Here is a 12,407-nt window from a genome sequence, read left to right on the forward strand (position 1 = left end):
GCAGCAATGAAGGAGTGAAAACCCAAAATCCCTGTAAATGTTCATTAAAACTAATAAAATTTAATAAAAGAAAAAGATGAAAAAGGCAACTTGCAGGCTGGGAGAAGTGAGTCCAGTTTGTTTCACTAACAAAGAACTGATGATAGTCTAGAGGACTCCTCCCAAACAGTAAGAAGGCAGCAGAACAGATAAATAAAGGCATTGCTCTGAAATAGGCACCTCATCAAAGAAGTTATCGAGGTGCCTGAAAGAAAACCTGGAAAAGTGTGCTACCTCATAGCCATCAGGAAATGCAAAGACCAGAAGGAGATTCCACTGAAGATCCCCGGAAAGACTAGAATTAGAAATACTCACGTGCCACGTCAGAGTGCAGAACAATTTACTCATGCTCACATAAGTTGGTTCAGCTGTTTTGCAAAAATGTTAGTCTGAATCCATTAAATTGGAACATATTTTTTGATCTATCAAGTCCAACAAAAAAATATGTGTGTGCCCGGGGAGCTCTGATGGCCTAATGGTAAAAAGCTGCACGGCAATCCAAAAGTAGATGGTTCGAATCCACTAGTTCTTCCATGGGAGAACAAAAGGCAGTCTCCGCCTGTGTTTTTACTGCCTCTGAAAACCTGCTGGTGGGTCAGTTATTGGTCAGGTCTGACTGGACAGTGCACAACATCAGCCTTGTGTCGGAACACATGTGTTTAACTGTTGATGTTGTTGTTAGGCACTGTCTAGTCCGCTATGCCTTGTGGCGACCCTGGGAGACACGGGTTAGAGCCCTGCCCTGTCCTGAGCGATCCTCATCGTCTCTGACACGCTCAAGCTCATTGTTTCAGTCAGTGTCAATCTTTCTCGTTGAGGGTCCTGCTCACTGTAGCTGACTGTCCTCCACTTTTCTAAGCATGATGTCTTTTTTCAAGGACAACATACCCTAACAATATACCCAAAGTTTGTGAGCCCAAGTTTCACCATCCTTACCTCTAAGGAGCATCCTGGTTGCACTACCTGTAAGACAGATTTTTGGCAGTCTGTGGGATATTCCGTACTCTCGTCAGCACCAGAATTCAACGTCATTGAGTTTTCTTCTGTCTTCCTTATTCACTGGCCAGCTTTCAAATGCATAGGGAACAATTGATAACACCATGACTTTGACCAGACACACCACACCTTAGTCTTTAAACAGATATCCTTGCTCTTTAGCACTTTAGAGATGTCCTTGACAGCAGATTTGGCCATTGTGACATATCTTCTGATTTAACTGAGGATGCTGTGGATGTTGATAGTGGATTTAAGTAAAATGAAATTGTTGACAACTTCAATCTTTTTCTCTTTATAGTTTGTAAAAGCTGTTCGTGGTTTATAAAAAGGAAAAAAAATAACCCAACCAAAACACTAACTAGAAATAAGCTAAGTATCTATCACGTAAGCCCCTTAATATTGTTGTTACGTACCGTCGAGTCAGAACCGACCCACAGCTGACCTTCCAGCGGGTTTTCAGAGGCAGTTAATTGCACAGGAGGAGAAAGCTCATCCTTCTCTATTCGAGCTGGTGTCCTCAGTTTGAGCTGGTGGCCTTGAACCGCGTGCCTTTGGGATGGCAGCACAGCTTCTTCCCACTAGGCCGCCAGAGCTACCTTAATATTAGATGGTAAACAGTGGTATATTTGCACAATGTACATCAATAAAAATTAGTGAGCAACTGCACCAACAACAAAGACTAATCTCATAAACCGAACAAAAAGCCAGGCACCAGAAGATGGATGGTATGCCTCAGTTAATCCCAAAGGCAAAGCCAGTTTATGTATTGTTGTTGTTGTTTACCGTTGAGTTGGAACCAACCCATAGTTGACCCTCCAGTGAGTTTTCAGAGGCAGTTACTTGCACTGGAGATTACCCATCTTTCTCTCGTGGTACAGCTGGTGGATTTGAACAGTGTACATGTGGGTTGCCACCACAACTCCTTACCTGTCGGCCACCAGAGCTCCCTGTTTATATATTAGAAATGAAAAACAAAATTATCTTTAGTGTGGAGAAAGCAGATTAGGCGTGGTGGTGGTGGTGATGGGATTTCCGGGCTGTAGGTCTGTGGTTGAAGTTTGGAGGTGATAACGTGCTTCAGAAACCTTATCTGGCCAGTTGGAATAGAACCGCTGCCACATTTGTGGGCTCCCTGCCCTCCTGTACCCGTGACTGAGCTTTCTGTAGCTGATGGTGGTTAGCTAGGTATAAGCATATGCAAATCAGATCACCAGGGGACTTTTCACAGTGTCAAACTCCTAACCTGCCCTCTCCCTGCGTTGTTCCATGTTATGTTCGAGTCTTATTATTCAGACTTGTTATGTATTATATACTTGTATCTCTGTCCGACAATCAAGATAAAAAAAAATTTTAATGTGTGTTTCTGTTATAAAGACACTTGACCTGGGAAGTAGGGGGTTGTGCTGCCATTCCAAAGTAGAGGGTTCAAATCCACTATCTGCTCTATAGGAGGAAGATAGGTGGTCTACTCCCAGGTGATTTACAGCCTCTGAAAACCTCATTGGAAAGTTAGCTTTTCGTTGAGTTCGAATTAATAGCAATGAGGTGTTTTGTGGGTTTTTTTTGTGTGTGGGGTATGTGTGTGTTTGTGCGTGTGTACCATCAAATCGGATCTGACGGTACAGGAGGAGGTTGTTCCTCTTTCTTCAGTAGAGTAGCTGGTGGATTTGAACCGTGTACCTCCAGGATTGAAGTGCAGCTTCTTGCCACTAGGCCATCAGAGCTCACAGCAATGAGTTTTTTGAGCTATAGATTGAAAACTGATGTGATAAGGAAGCAAACTAGTTTTAGTGTAGGCTATACTGCCACCTAATGTCATAATAGAGAAAAGCCTGGCAGTCGGCTTCCTTAAAGATGACTCTGAGAAATAAAGCAGAAATTCAGGCTCATAGAATAGCTCCAAGCAGCACATACAGTTTCCAAAGGGGTATGTCTTTGTTGACGCACGTTGCTTTGTTTTTCTCCCACGAAGCAGCGGGTGGGTTCTTGGTAAGCAGCCACACCTACGTCACCATAGCCAGGAAAATCAGATGGAGCCAGTTCTAATCTGTCAGACACGAGGTTGGCATGACTTGGAATCCACTCAGCAGCGGTGAATTCTGTTTGTAAGGAATTTATAAGTGGTGACCAATAAGGATGTTGCTTTAAAAGCAGTTGTTAGCTGTTATCAACAACTGGATTCTTTCTATTTTGCTTCATCGCAAGGAACACAAAATAATGGACAGCTTCAAGTGTAATTTTAAATTTTTAAAATTTTAAAATTTTGTTTTATACTGATTTAGTTGTAAATAAAATTCTTTTTCCATTTCAGAAAGTGTTCACATGGGCTGTGTTGGGAGAGTTTTGTCTGTGGCAAATTGATGATTGGGTTCCCTGCCGTCTCTGTCTTCCGTGAGCAGGTGCGGACATTCTATACCAAAGTGCTGAACGAAGAGCAGAGGAGACAGCTGTGTGAGAACATCGCGGGCCACCTGAAAGACGCCCAGCTGTTCATCCAGAAGAAAGCGGTAAGCCTGCGGGCTATCGGGCGCCATCTGCTGGCTAGAGAAGAGAGTGCACTTTCCCCTTAAGGAAAGGGGTCCTTTCTGTATTGCGTGAGAGTCCCTGGTTTGCACAGAAGGCAAAGTGCTTCACTACTAACCAAAAGGTTGACAGTTTGAGTCCACGCAGAGGTGCCTCGGAAGAAAGGTATTGCGACCTACTTCCAAAAGAACACACTTCTTTCTATGAAGTGCAATTTTCCTCTGGAACACGTATGGTTGCCATGAATTTGGGTTAACGTGACAGTAGCTTGTTAGGACGACTTAAAACAAATATAGTAATCACTCCTCGATCAGTCTGATTATTTCCCTTCCTGTTTTGTATGGTGTGACCCAGGGCTATGGTGGTGCTGGAGGCTGAATAGCGAGTTACCAGCTAAAAGGCTCGCAGTTTCATCCCACCAGCTGCTGTGAAGGATGAGGCCATCTAAACCCATAAAGCCTCAAAAGCCCATTGGCAGTTCTCTGTCCAATAGGATTGTTGTGAGTCAGAATTGACCCCAGGCAGTGGGTTGGGTTTTGGTTTTCTGTCATATTCATTTAGCCTTAGCGCTTTCTCTATAAGGATGAAGTTGACTTCAGGGTGAATTCTCTTGTTTGAGCACAGCAAAATGCTGATACAGGTAGACAAGTATCAGAACGTAAGTCCCACCACAGTTTTGCTTGAACTTTACAAAGCTGAGTCATAGCAGTTAACATTTTGGTAGTCGAGAGCTTTCCGGAAGGCTCTGCTTGCTGCTGTGACTTCTGACCCTCCTTCAGAAGCAAACAGAGGAATTGCATGTTTGGGAAACAAGAACAGAGCTGCTTCCAAAAGTCAGGTGAACTCTAGGCTAAGGTGCCGGGGTATTTCTGGGGCTTCGTGAAGCCTTTTGGCTTCTGAGTTTTAAAAATTTTAATTGAGATTTTAACTTAAGATTATAGAGAACATAGATTTCCATTCATTCATTGTTGCACATTTTCCTCCCTACCCACCACCCCAGTTCTCTTGTCTCTTTGGAAAAATTCTTTCATTGTTGCACAATTTCCTCCCCATTCCAACCCTAGTCCACTTTGCTACGCACCTCTTATTCTGGCCTATTGTCATGGAAATAATGCCTAATAATATATTCCTTTTAAACAGTTCTTTCCTGGGCTTCTGATTTCTTGACCTCCCACTGGATAAGCTTCTTCGCCCCCTCTTTTTTTTTTATAATTGAGATTTTAATGAAAGTCTATAGAGAACTTGGATTTCCACTCATTCATTGTTGCATGTTTTCCTCCCTGCCCACCCTTCCCCCTAGTTAGTTTTTCTCTTTGAAAAAAAAACACAACAAACCACCACATTCGTTGTTGTACAATCCCCCAGCCCACCCCTAGTCCACTTTACTATGCAGCTCTTATTCTGGACTGTTGTCATGTAAATAATACCTAATCATACATTTCTTTTAAACGTTCTTTCCCAGGCTTCTTTCTGATTTCTTGACTTCCCACAGAAATCTAGAAAGCCTACTGTCTGTCTGTCCCTGGGTTACTGCTGCTCTGCTCATAGAAGCAGTTAGTGGTCATGTACAAAAACATTTTTGCTGGGATTCTAATCTGGGTCTTCTACATGGTTGGCCGGAATTCCACCTCTGCCTGACCGCTGCCATCCGTCCCTGGGGTAGGTCAGCAGGCTTGATCTCATTTTACGCATGAGGAGGGCTTGTAAGTAGCAGACCTGGACTCAGACCCTCTGCATACTGCTTCTCTCCCACACTGGCACTGTCTGGGTACGTGGTGGTCACCTCTTACTGTCCCCTCAGCCTTGACCTCTGAGTGGATATTCCTGCTTGGCAGATGTGGTCTGTAGCTATCATTTTAATTTCAGCATCTGAATCTGTTTTTGTGTTTTTTTTTAAATTTATTTTATTTCATCATTATTTTTGTGTGTGTGTACCGTCAAATCAGATCTGACTGGTACAGGAGGAGATTGTTCCTCCTTCTGCAGCAGAGCATCTGGTGGATTTGAACCGTGCATCTCTGAGATTGCAGTTGCAGCTTCTTGTCACTAGGCCACCAGAGCTTGCCCTGAATCTGTTTTTTAATCATTGTGCCATCAAGTCAGAACTGACTCAGTGTTGACCCCTTCAGTGGGTTTTCAGAGGCTGTCAATCACATGGGAAAAGATTGCCAGTGTTTCTCCAGTAGAGCAACTGATGGATTCGAACCTTTGTGCCTTTGTGTTGGCAGTGCAGGCCTTTACCACTAGACCACCAGCTTCCTTGTTTCTTAATACAGATCCCTACTTTTTTGAGAATGTACGCTGAGGTCAGCACTTGGCTGCACTACGTACACCTCTCCCTATAGCTGCGTTGCCCTCGCAGTGTTCTCTGCGGGTACACCATCTCATTCACAGATGTGGATCACTTCGCCAGGGTAGGTAGACTTTACCGTGGGCCACAGGTCTTCCTCCAGCGCCTGCGTTGTCGGATGCTATCTGTACTAAACTCCTGCTGAAACACCCATCCTCACCAGTGAATAAAGACTGTGAGACAGAGACTCTGTGGAGTGGTACAGTGGACAGTAGAGGTTTATGGTGCTATTTACATTTATTTCCATTGAATTTCAGGTCAAGAACTTCAGTGATGTTCATCCTGACTACGGGTCCCGTATCCAGAAGCTCCTGGACAAGTACAACGCTGAGAAGCCCAAGGTGAGACCAGGGTTGCTTGGCTGTGGCAGAAGGGTGCGTGTGCTGGGCTGGCTTCGGCTCTGTTTCCCCTGTTCATTTTTCTGTTTAGGGGCCTCTTGCAGCTTCTAGGTTTCTTATGCAACTGTTCAGAAACTTGTCAGGAATTGGGGAATAAAATCATCAAAAACACCTGTGCGTAAAGCACATACGCTTCCTGCTGGCTGTAGACTGTGTAACACACTTGGAAGTGAATGCATTCTGCATGATATTCCATTTGTGCACAGACTACAGCTAACAAAACAAATAGCAAGTTGCTGCCGCTGAGTGAGTTAACTAACCTGTGGGTATTGTTCTTTTAAAACAGAATGCCATCCACACCTTTATGCCCCACGGGTCTCACCTGGCTGCGAGGGAGAAGTCGAATCTGTGAAGGAAGACGGGACCTTGTCCCCACCATGAAGCAAAGCGTGCTGTTCCCACGTGCACTGCTTAGAAGATTCCCCTATGTTAGATGCAAATGCAAGCTAATGTCTTTACAGTGATAATCCAGGTGTTCACAGCCAATAACCTAATGACAACTTTTAATACTTTTAATACCTTTTAATAGCTTCCCCTGTGTACACTAGGGGAAAAAATGAAAGTTAGGACATAATAGTTACTGAACAGTATCATGTATTTGCTTTTGATAATAAGTTGGATTATTCATTTAAATTAACTAAAAAGAGAATGTCTAGCAGAAATGTGATTTTATCTGGTAAGGAAAAAATCTTGGTGGAATTGGTATGTTTACATATCACCTTATTAAATCATATATTTGTAAGATCATGGCTGTAATTATATAAAGAAAAAAATGGTCTCTCAAGACATTGTTATTTTTATAAATTCTTTGTAGGAAAAATACAACAACTTTAGCAGTGTCTTCCAAAAAGAACCTGAGCTCCTTTATGGCTTAATGTGAATTCCAGCGTGGAGTTTTTCACCTTCGTGTGTTTGATCTCTTGGAATTAATTCAAATATATACAGTACTGATTTTGCAACAGACTGATTTGTAACCGCCTCCATTTCTGTTAGGCGCTGTGGATTCCCTTCCACCTGTTCGTGTCACTGTGGGTGACAGACAAAGGTTGCCAAGTCTGGCACCAGCCTCATAATTTTCACTGTGGGCTCACTGGTACAGCCATGTTGAATTTAGCTCACTGTGGGCCTTCCTTTCCTTCCGTTTCCCCCCTCATCCTCTGTTTTACCGTCAGAAGGCCCTTTTCCAGGCACCTCCTGTTCTCATGTCCAAAGCAAGTGAGATGATAATTTCTGCATTCTGTTGATCACCTTTCTTTGTGGTGGGCACACATAGGGGTCTCTTCCAGTCAATTGGCCAAGTAGCCATCTTCCAAATTTCTTGGTGTAGACAAGTGATCACATCAGGGCCTTATCTCCTTGTTGAAACATCTCAGTGGGTATTCCACCAGTTTGTGGGGCCTTGTATTTGATCAGTGCCTTCACAACAGCCTAAATTCCCTCAGGTACCGTCAGATCTTGGTCATAGGCCACCTCCTGAGACGGTTGAAGCTTGGCCAGATCTTCTTAGTGGAGGGACTGGACAGCCTTCTGAGACACAGAACCAGTACTTTCGTCCTACTGGGAATTGAACTTCCCAACTTGCGTATTCCTTAGATCTTTCTCTTTAGCTCCCCTACTTATCTGGTTCTGAGTTTTAAAATGAAGGACTCAAGTCCATGAATTACTTTCTTTTTTCCTTTACTTTTCCTGTTTGCCAATCATGCTTGAAAATCACATGGGAGTCTGTAAAAGTGGTAGTAGTTCTGAATACTAGCTGAAAACCCATTTTCTTTGAAAATTCCTTTTTTTTTTTAACTGGTCTGATAGACTGGTGAGACCTCTTAGACTATAGCCCTTGTTCTTGTTGTGTGCTGTGCAGTCAGAACCGATTCAGAGCTGACCCTCCAGTGGGTTTCAGAGACAGTACTTTGGACATGTTGAAAGGTGGGATCAGTTTTTGGAGAAGGACATCATGCTTTGGAGGGTGGAGGGACAACGCAGGAGAGGAAGACCTTTGATGGGATGGATTGATTCAGTGACTGGCATAATGACAGTAGGTGTGTCAGAGACAATAAGATTGGCACAGGATAGAGTGAGGTTTAGGGCTGTTATACATAGGGTTGCTATGAGTCGCAGGCGACTCTATGGCACACCACCACCACCACCACCACCACAACAACAAATCACATAGTGTGAGATTCCCCATCCTTTTTTGTGGAGTAGTAGCTCATGGATTCAAACTGTGTGCCTTTGGGATTACAGTGTAGCTTCTTACCAATAGGCCACCAGAGCTCCCTCAAAAATCCTTACTCTCTCAGATCTACAAAACCATTTTGTACTTGGACATACCCTGGGTTTTTGGGATACTTTCCCACCCCTGGTACAAGTGCTAATCTTTCAGCTCAAACATCTTTACTCTCCTATCAAAGTCTTTATTCCTGCACATGAGTGTGCTTGGAAAACTCTTATGTTTACATAGAAAATGAGCTAACCATTTTCATCTGATGATGAGTACTTCTAATATGGTAACTTCACTCGAGGGGTCCAACTTGAAAGCATGAAATCGGTATGATCAACCACTAAAATAGCATGACTTGGCAGGAGGGAAAGAGGTTATGTATGTTGCATAATCACTCATACAGAATTTTTGAGATCATTTCTTGCTTCAGTCAAAAAACAAGTTTGTAGTTAAAGTCTCATCTATCTAAAATGTGTCCTGGGTAAAAAGTCTGACCTCTGGGAGGGCCCTAGTGCTGCTGCTATACCTCTTGTAATTTCAGAGATAAGATAGTCAAGAGGCTAACTTCCTCCTATCACAGTTGACTTCTCAGGTGCCACTGTCTGATAGTTGAACACTGGTGGCCTAGAGATAAGAATCTGCCCTGCAACCCCAAAGGCATGCAATTAGAATGTGCCAGCTGCTCTGAATGTGGGCAGTCTCCTCCTGTGCAATTAACTGCCTCTGGAAACCCGCTGGAGGGGTCAAATCCAACTCGATGGTACACAGCTATCTGATATATTCTTTTTTTCCTTTCTTCTATCTGATATAGTCTTGTGTGTGTGTGTGTGTGTGTGTGTGTGTACCGTCAAATCAGATCTGAGTGGCACTGGAGGCGATTGTTCCTCCTTCAGCAGAGCATCTGGTGGGTTTGAACCATGTACCTCTGGGATTGCAGTGCAGCTTCTTACCACTAGGCCACCAGAGCTCGCCCTATCTGATATATTCTTAAGTGATGTTAAGACACAACTTAAGGGTTTCTTGAATAAATCTTACAGGCATTTCATTAGAGTGACAAGTGCAACAGTTATTTCCATTTCCATGCTGCTAAAGTGCCTTGAACATATCATGAACTGCCAAGAAAACAAATAGGTCTGTCTTGGAGAGGGTGAAACCAAGTCTTTCCTTGGAGGCTAGGATTTTGAAGCTCTGCCTCGCTTACTTTGGACACGTGAACAGGAGAGATCAGTACCTGAAGGACATCATGCTTGGAAGGGTGGAGGGAAGCACAAGAGAGGAAGACCCCGGAAGAAATGGATTGATATAGTAACTGGGGCAATGGGTGTTGGTGTGTTGGAATTAGTGAGACTGGCTCAGGACAGGGAAGGATTCAGAGCTGCTGTACATAGTGTCACTGTACATCTCAGGCGACTCAATGACACATAACAACAATAACATACTATGGCAGGTTTGGAAACAGGAGTGGCATCCACTTCCTAAAAACATGACTCCAGAAACTATGAACTTTGATAAATGTCGATAGTTGCAGAGGGGCTTCAGGCCTTTTGTGCATAGGGTCTCTATGAGTCATGCTTGACTTGAAGGCAATCAGCAACAACAAAGCTCAACGAGCCATTGTCAGTCACAGTCTGCTTGAATCTGCCTGATCTCTCAGAAGCGTTCAACACCTTTGATCATTTGCATCTTCTTTTTTGTTGTAGCTTGGGCCTGAGGGAGTTGTTGTATGTGAGTTGATTTTAACTGACAGAGAAGCCATGGACAGAGTAAAACCACTCATTGGGTTTTTCTAGGTTGTAATCTCTGACAGCAGATTGCCAGATCTTTCTTCTGCAAAGCCACCGGGTTGCTTGGCAATCAAGTGCTTAACCATTGTGCCCCTACACTCCTCTTAAGTAAGCCCTGTCATACCAAATCTACAGCCACCAAATCAGTGCCACCTCAGAGTGACCCCATAGGACCCCCTGTGGGCCGTTGTCTTCACAGCAGCAGGTGGCCATTGCTTTCTCCTATTGACCCCTTTAGGTTAGAAGCTGAGCACTTAAACACCGCACAACCAAGGGCTCTCCTTCCGTCACTGAAGCCAGTGAACGCGGTGTAGAACATGCAACTTACTATGGACATTTATATACAAGTTTTGTGTGGACATGTGCTCATAGCTTGTATTCTTTTTTTTTCTTATTAATTTTAATGAACGTTTACAGAGACTTAGGGCTTCTAGTCATTCATTGTTGCACTTTTCTCCCTACCCACTCTCTCCTCCCCAATTCACTCTTCTTGAAAAGAAAAACTCATTGTTACATTCTTTTTTTAATTGAGATTTTAATGAAAGATTATAGAGAACTTGGACTTCCATTCATTGTGGCACATTTTCCCGCCATGCCCACAATCCGCCCCCCCCCCCCAGTTTGCTTTCCTCTTTGAGAAGAAAAAAAAAAGTTCTTTCATTGTTATATAATTCCCACGCCCCCAGTCCACTTTACTATGCAGCTCTTATTCTGGACTCCTGCCATGCAAATAAAGCCTAATCATATATCCCTTTCAAACAGTTCCCTCCCTCATCTGTTTCAATGCAGTGTACATAATTTATCCGTCTTTTCTTAGTTTCCCCTCAAACCTGGTATCAGTCCTGTTTTATAACAGTGCCATTATGCAGTATTTGTCCTTTTGTGATTGAGATATTGCACTCAACATAATGTCCTACAGGGTTGCCCATTTTATATAAGATTTCATGAGTTCCTTGTTTTTCAGTGCTGCATAATATTCCATTGTGTGAATATACCACAGTTTCTCTATCCATTTGTTTGTTGATGGATAGCTTGCATTCTTTTTTTTTTAGCTTGCATTCTTAAAGGCATTTTAAACTTAATTTCTGATGCATCATTTTCTAAATAGTTGACCCTAGTTTTTACTATTTGTTACTTGATCTAAGGGAGCTCTGGTGGCCTAGTGGTAAGGAGTTATGCTGCCAACACGTGGTTTCAATCTACCAGGTGCTCCACAGGAGAAAGATGGACAGATGCTTGTGTAATTTACAGCCTCTGAAAACCTACTCAAGGAGGATCAGCTATGAGTTGCTGCCAACTCAATAGCACAGAACTCCACTAGATATTTTTTATTGAGATTTTAATGAAAGCTTATAGAGAACTTGGATTTCTATTCATTCATTGTTGCACAATTTCCTCCCTGCCCACCCCCCCCATTTCACTTTTCTCTTTGAGAAAAAAATTCTTTCATTGTTGTATTAATTTCCCACTCTCACCCCAGTCTACTTTACTATGCAGCTCTTATTCTGGACAGTTGTCATGCAAATAATACCTAATCGTATATTCCTTTAAAGCCCTTCTTTCCCTCATCTATTTCAATGCAATGCATATTATTTATCCCCTCTTTCCTTAGTTCCTCCCCAACCCCATGTCAGTCCTATTTTATAACAGTTGCATTATGCAGTATTTGTCGTTTTATGACTTGAGATATTTCACTCAGCATAATGTCCTCCAGTTTTGAGTTCCTTGTTTTTTCAGGGCTGCATAATATTCCATTGTGTGAATATACCACAGTTTCTCTATCCAGTCATTTGTTGATGGGCACTTGGGTTGTTTCCTTCTCTTTGCTATTGTGAACAAAGCAGCAAGAAACATAGGTGGTGTATATAACTGTTGGGGTGACAGTTCTGGTTTCTTTAGGGTATATTCCCTGTAGTGGAATTTCTGGGTCAGATAGTATTTCTATTTCCAACTTTTTGAGAAAGCACAATGCTGCCTTCCATAGTGGTTGTACCATTTTACACTCCCACCAACAGTAAATAAGGGTTCCAATTTCTCCACAACATCATTAGCATTTTTTGTTTGCTGCTCTGTTGAACTTTGCTATTCTTAACTGGGGT

The 12,407-nt window shown here is 42.9% G+C and overlaps 1 protein-coding gene across 1 annotated transcript in view; it reads left to right on the forward strand.

The window, feature by feature from the left end:
- Positions 1-6,658, forward strand: part of CAT (catalase) — a 48,632-nt gene extending 41,974 nt beyond the window's left edge. Inside the window, exons 11-13 of the mRNA XM_006883746.1 lie at positions 3,435-3,542; positions 6,166-6,249; positions 6,593-6,658. Coding sequence (XP_006883808.1) covers positions 3,435-3,542; positions 6,166-6,249; positions 6,593-6,658 — 258 coding nt within the window. The remainder of the gene's footprint in view (positions 1-3,434; positions 3,543-6,165; positions 6,250-6,592) is intronic.
- The last annotated feature ends 5,749 nt before the right edge of the window (positions 6,659-12,407 follow it).

The sequence above is a fragment of the Elephantulus edwardii genome, unplaced genomic scaffold (assembly GCF_000299155.1).
Source record: "Elephantulus edwardii isolate Elephantulus edwardi_28Jun2011 unplaced genomic scaffold, EleEdw1.0 scaffold00029, whole genome shotgun sequence".
Classification (NCBI taxonomy): Eukaryota; Metazoa; Chordata; class Mammalia; order Macroscelidea; family Macroscelididae; genus Elephantulus; species Elephantulus edwardii.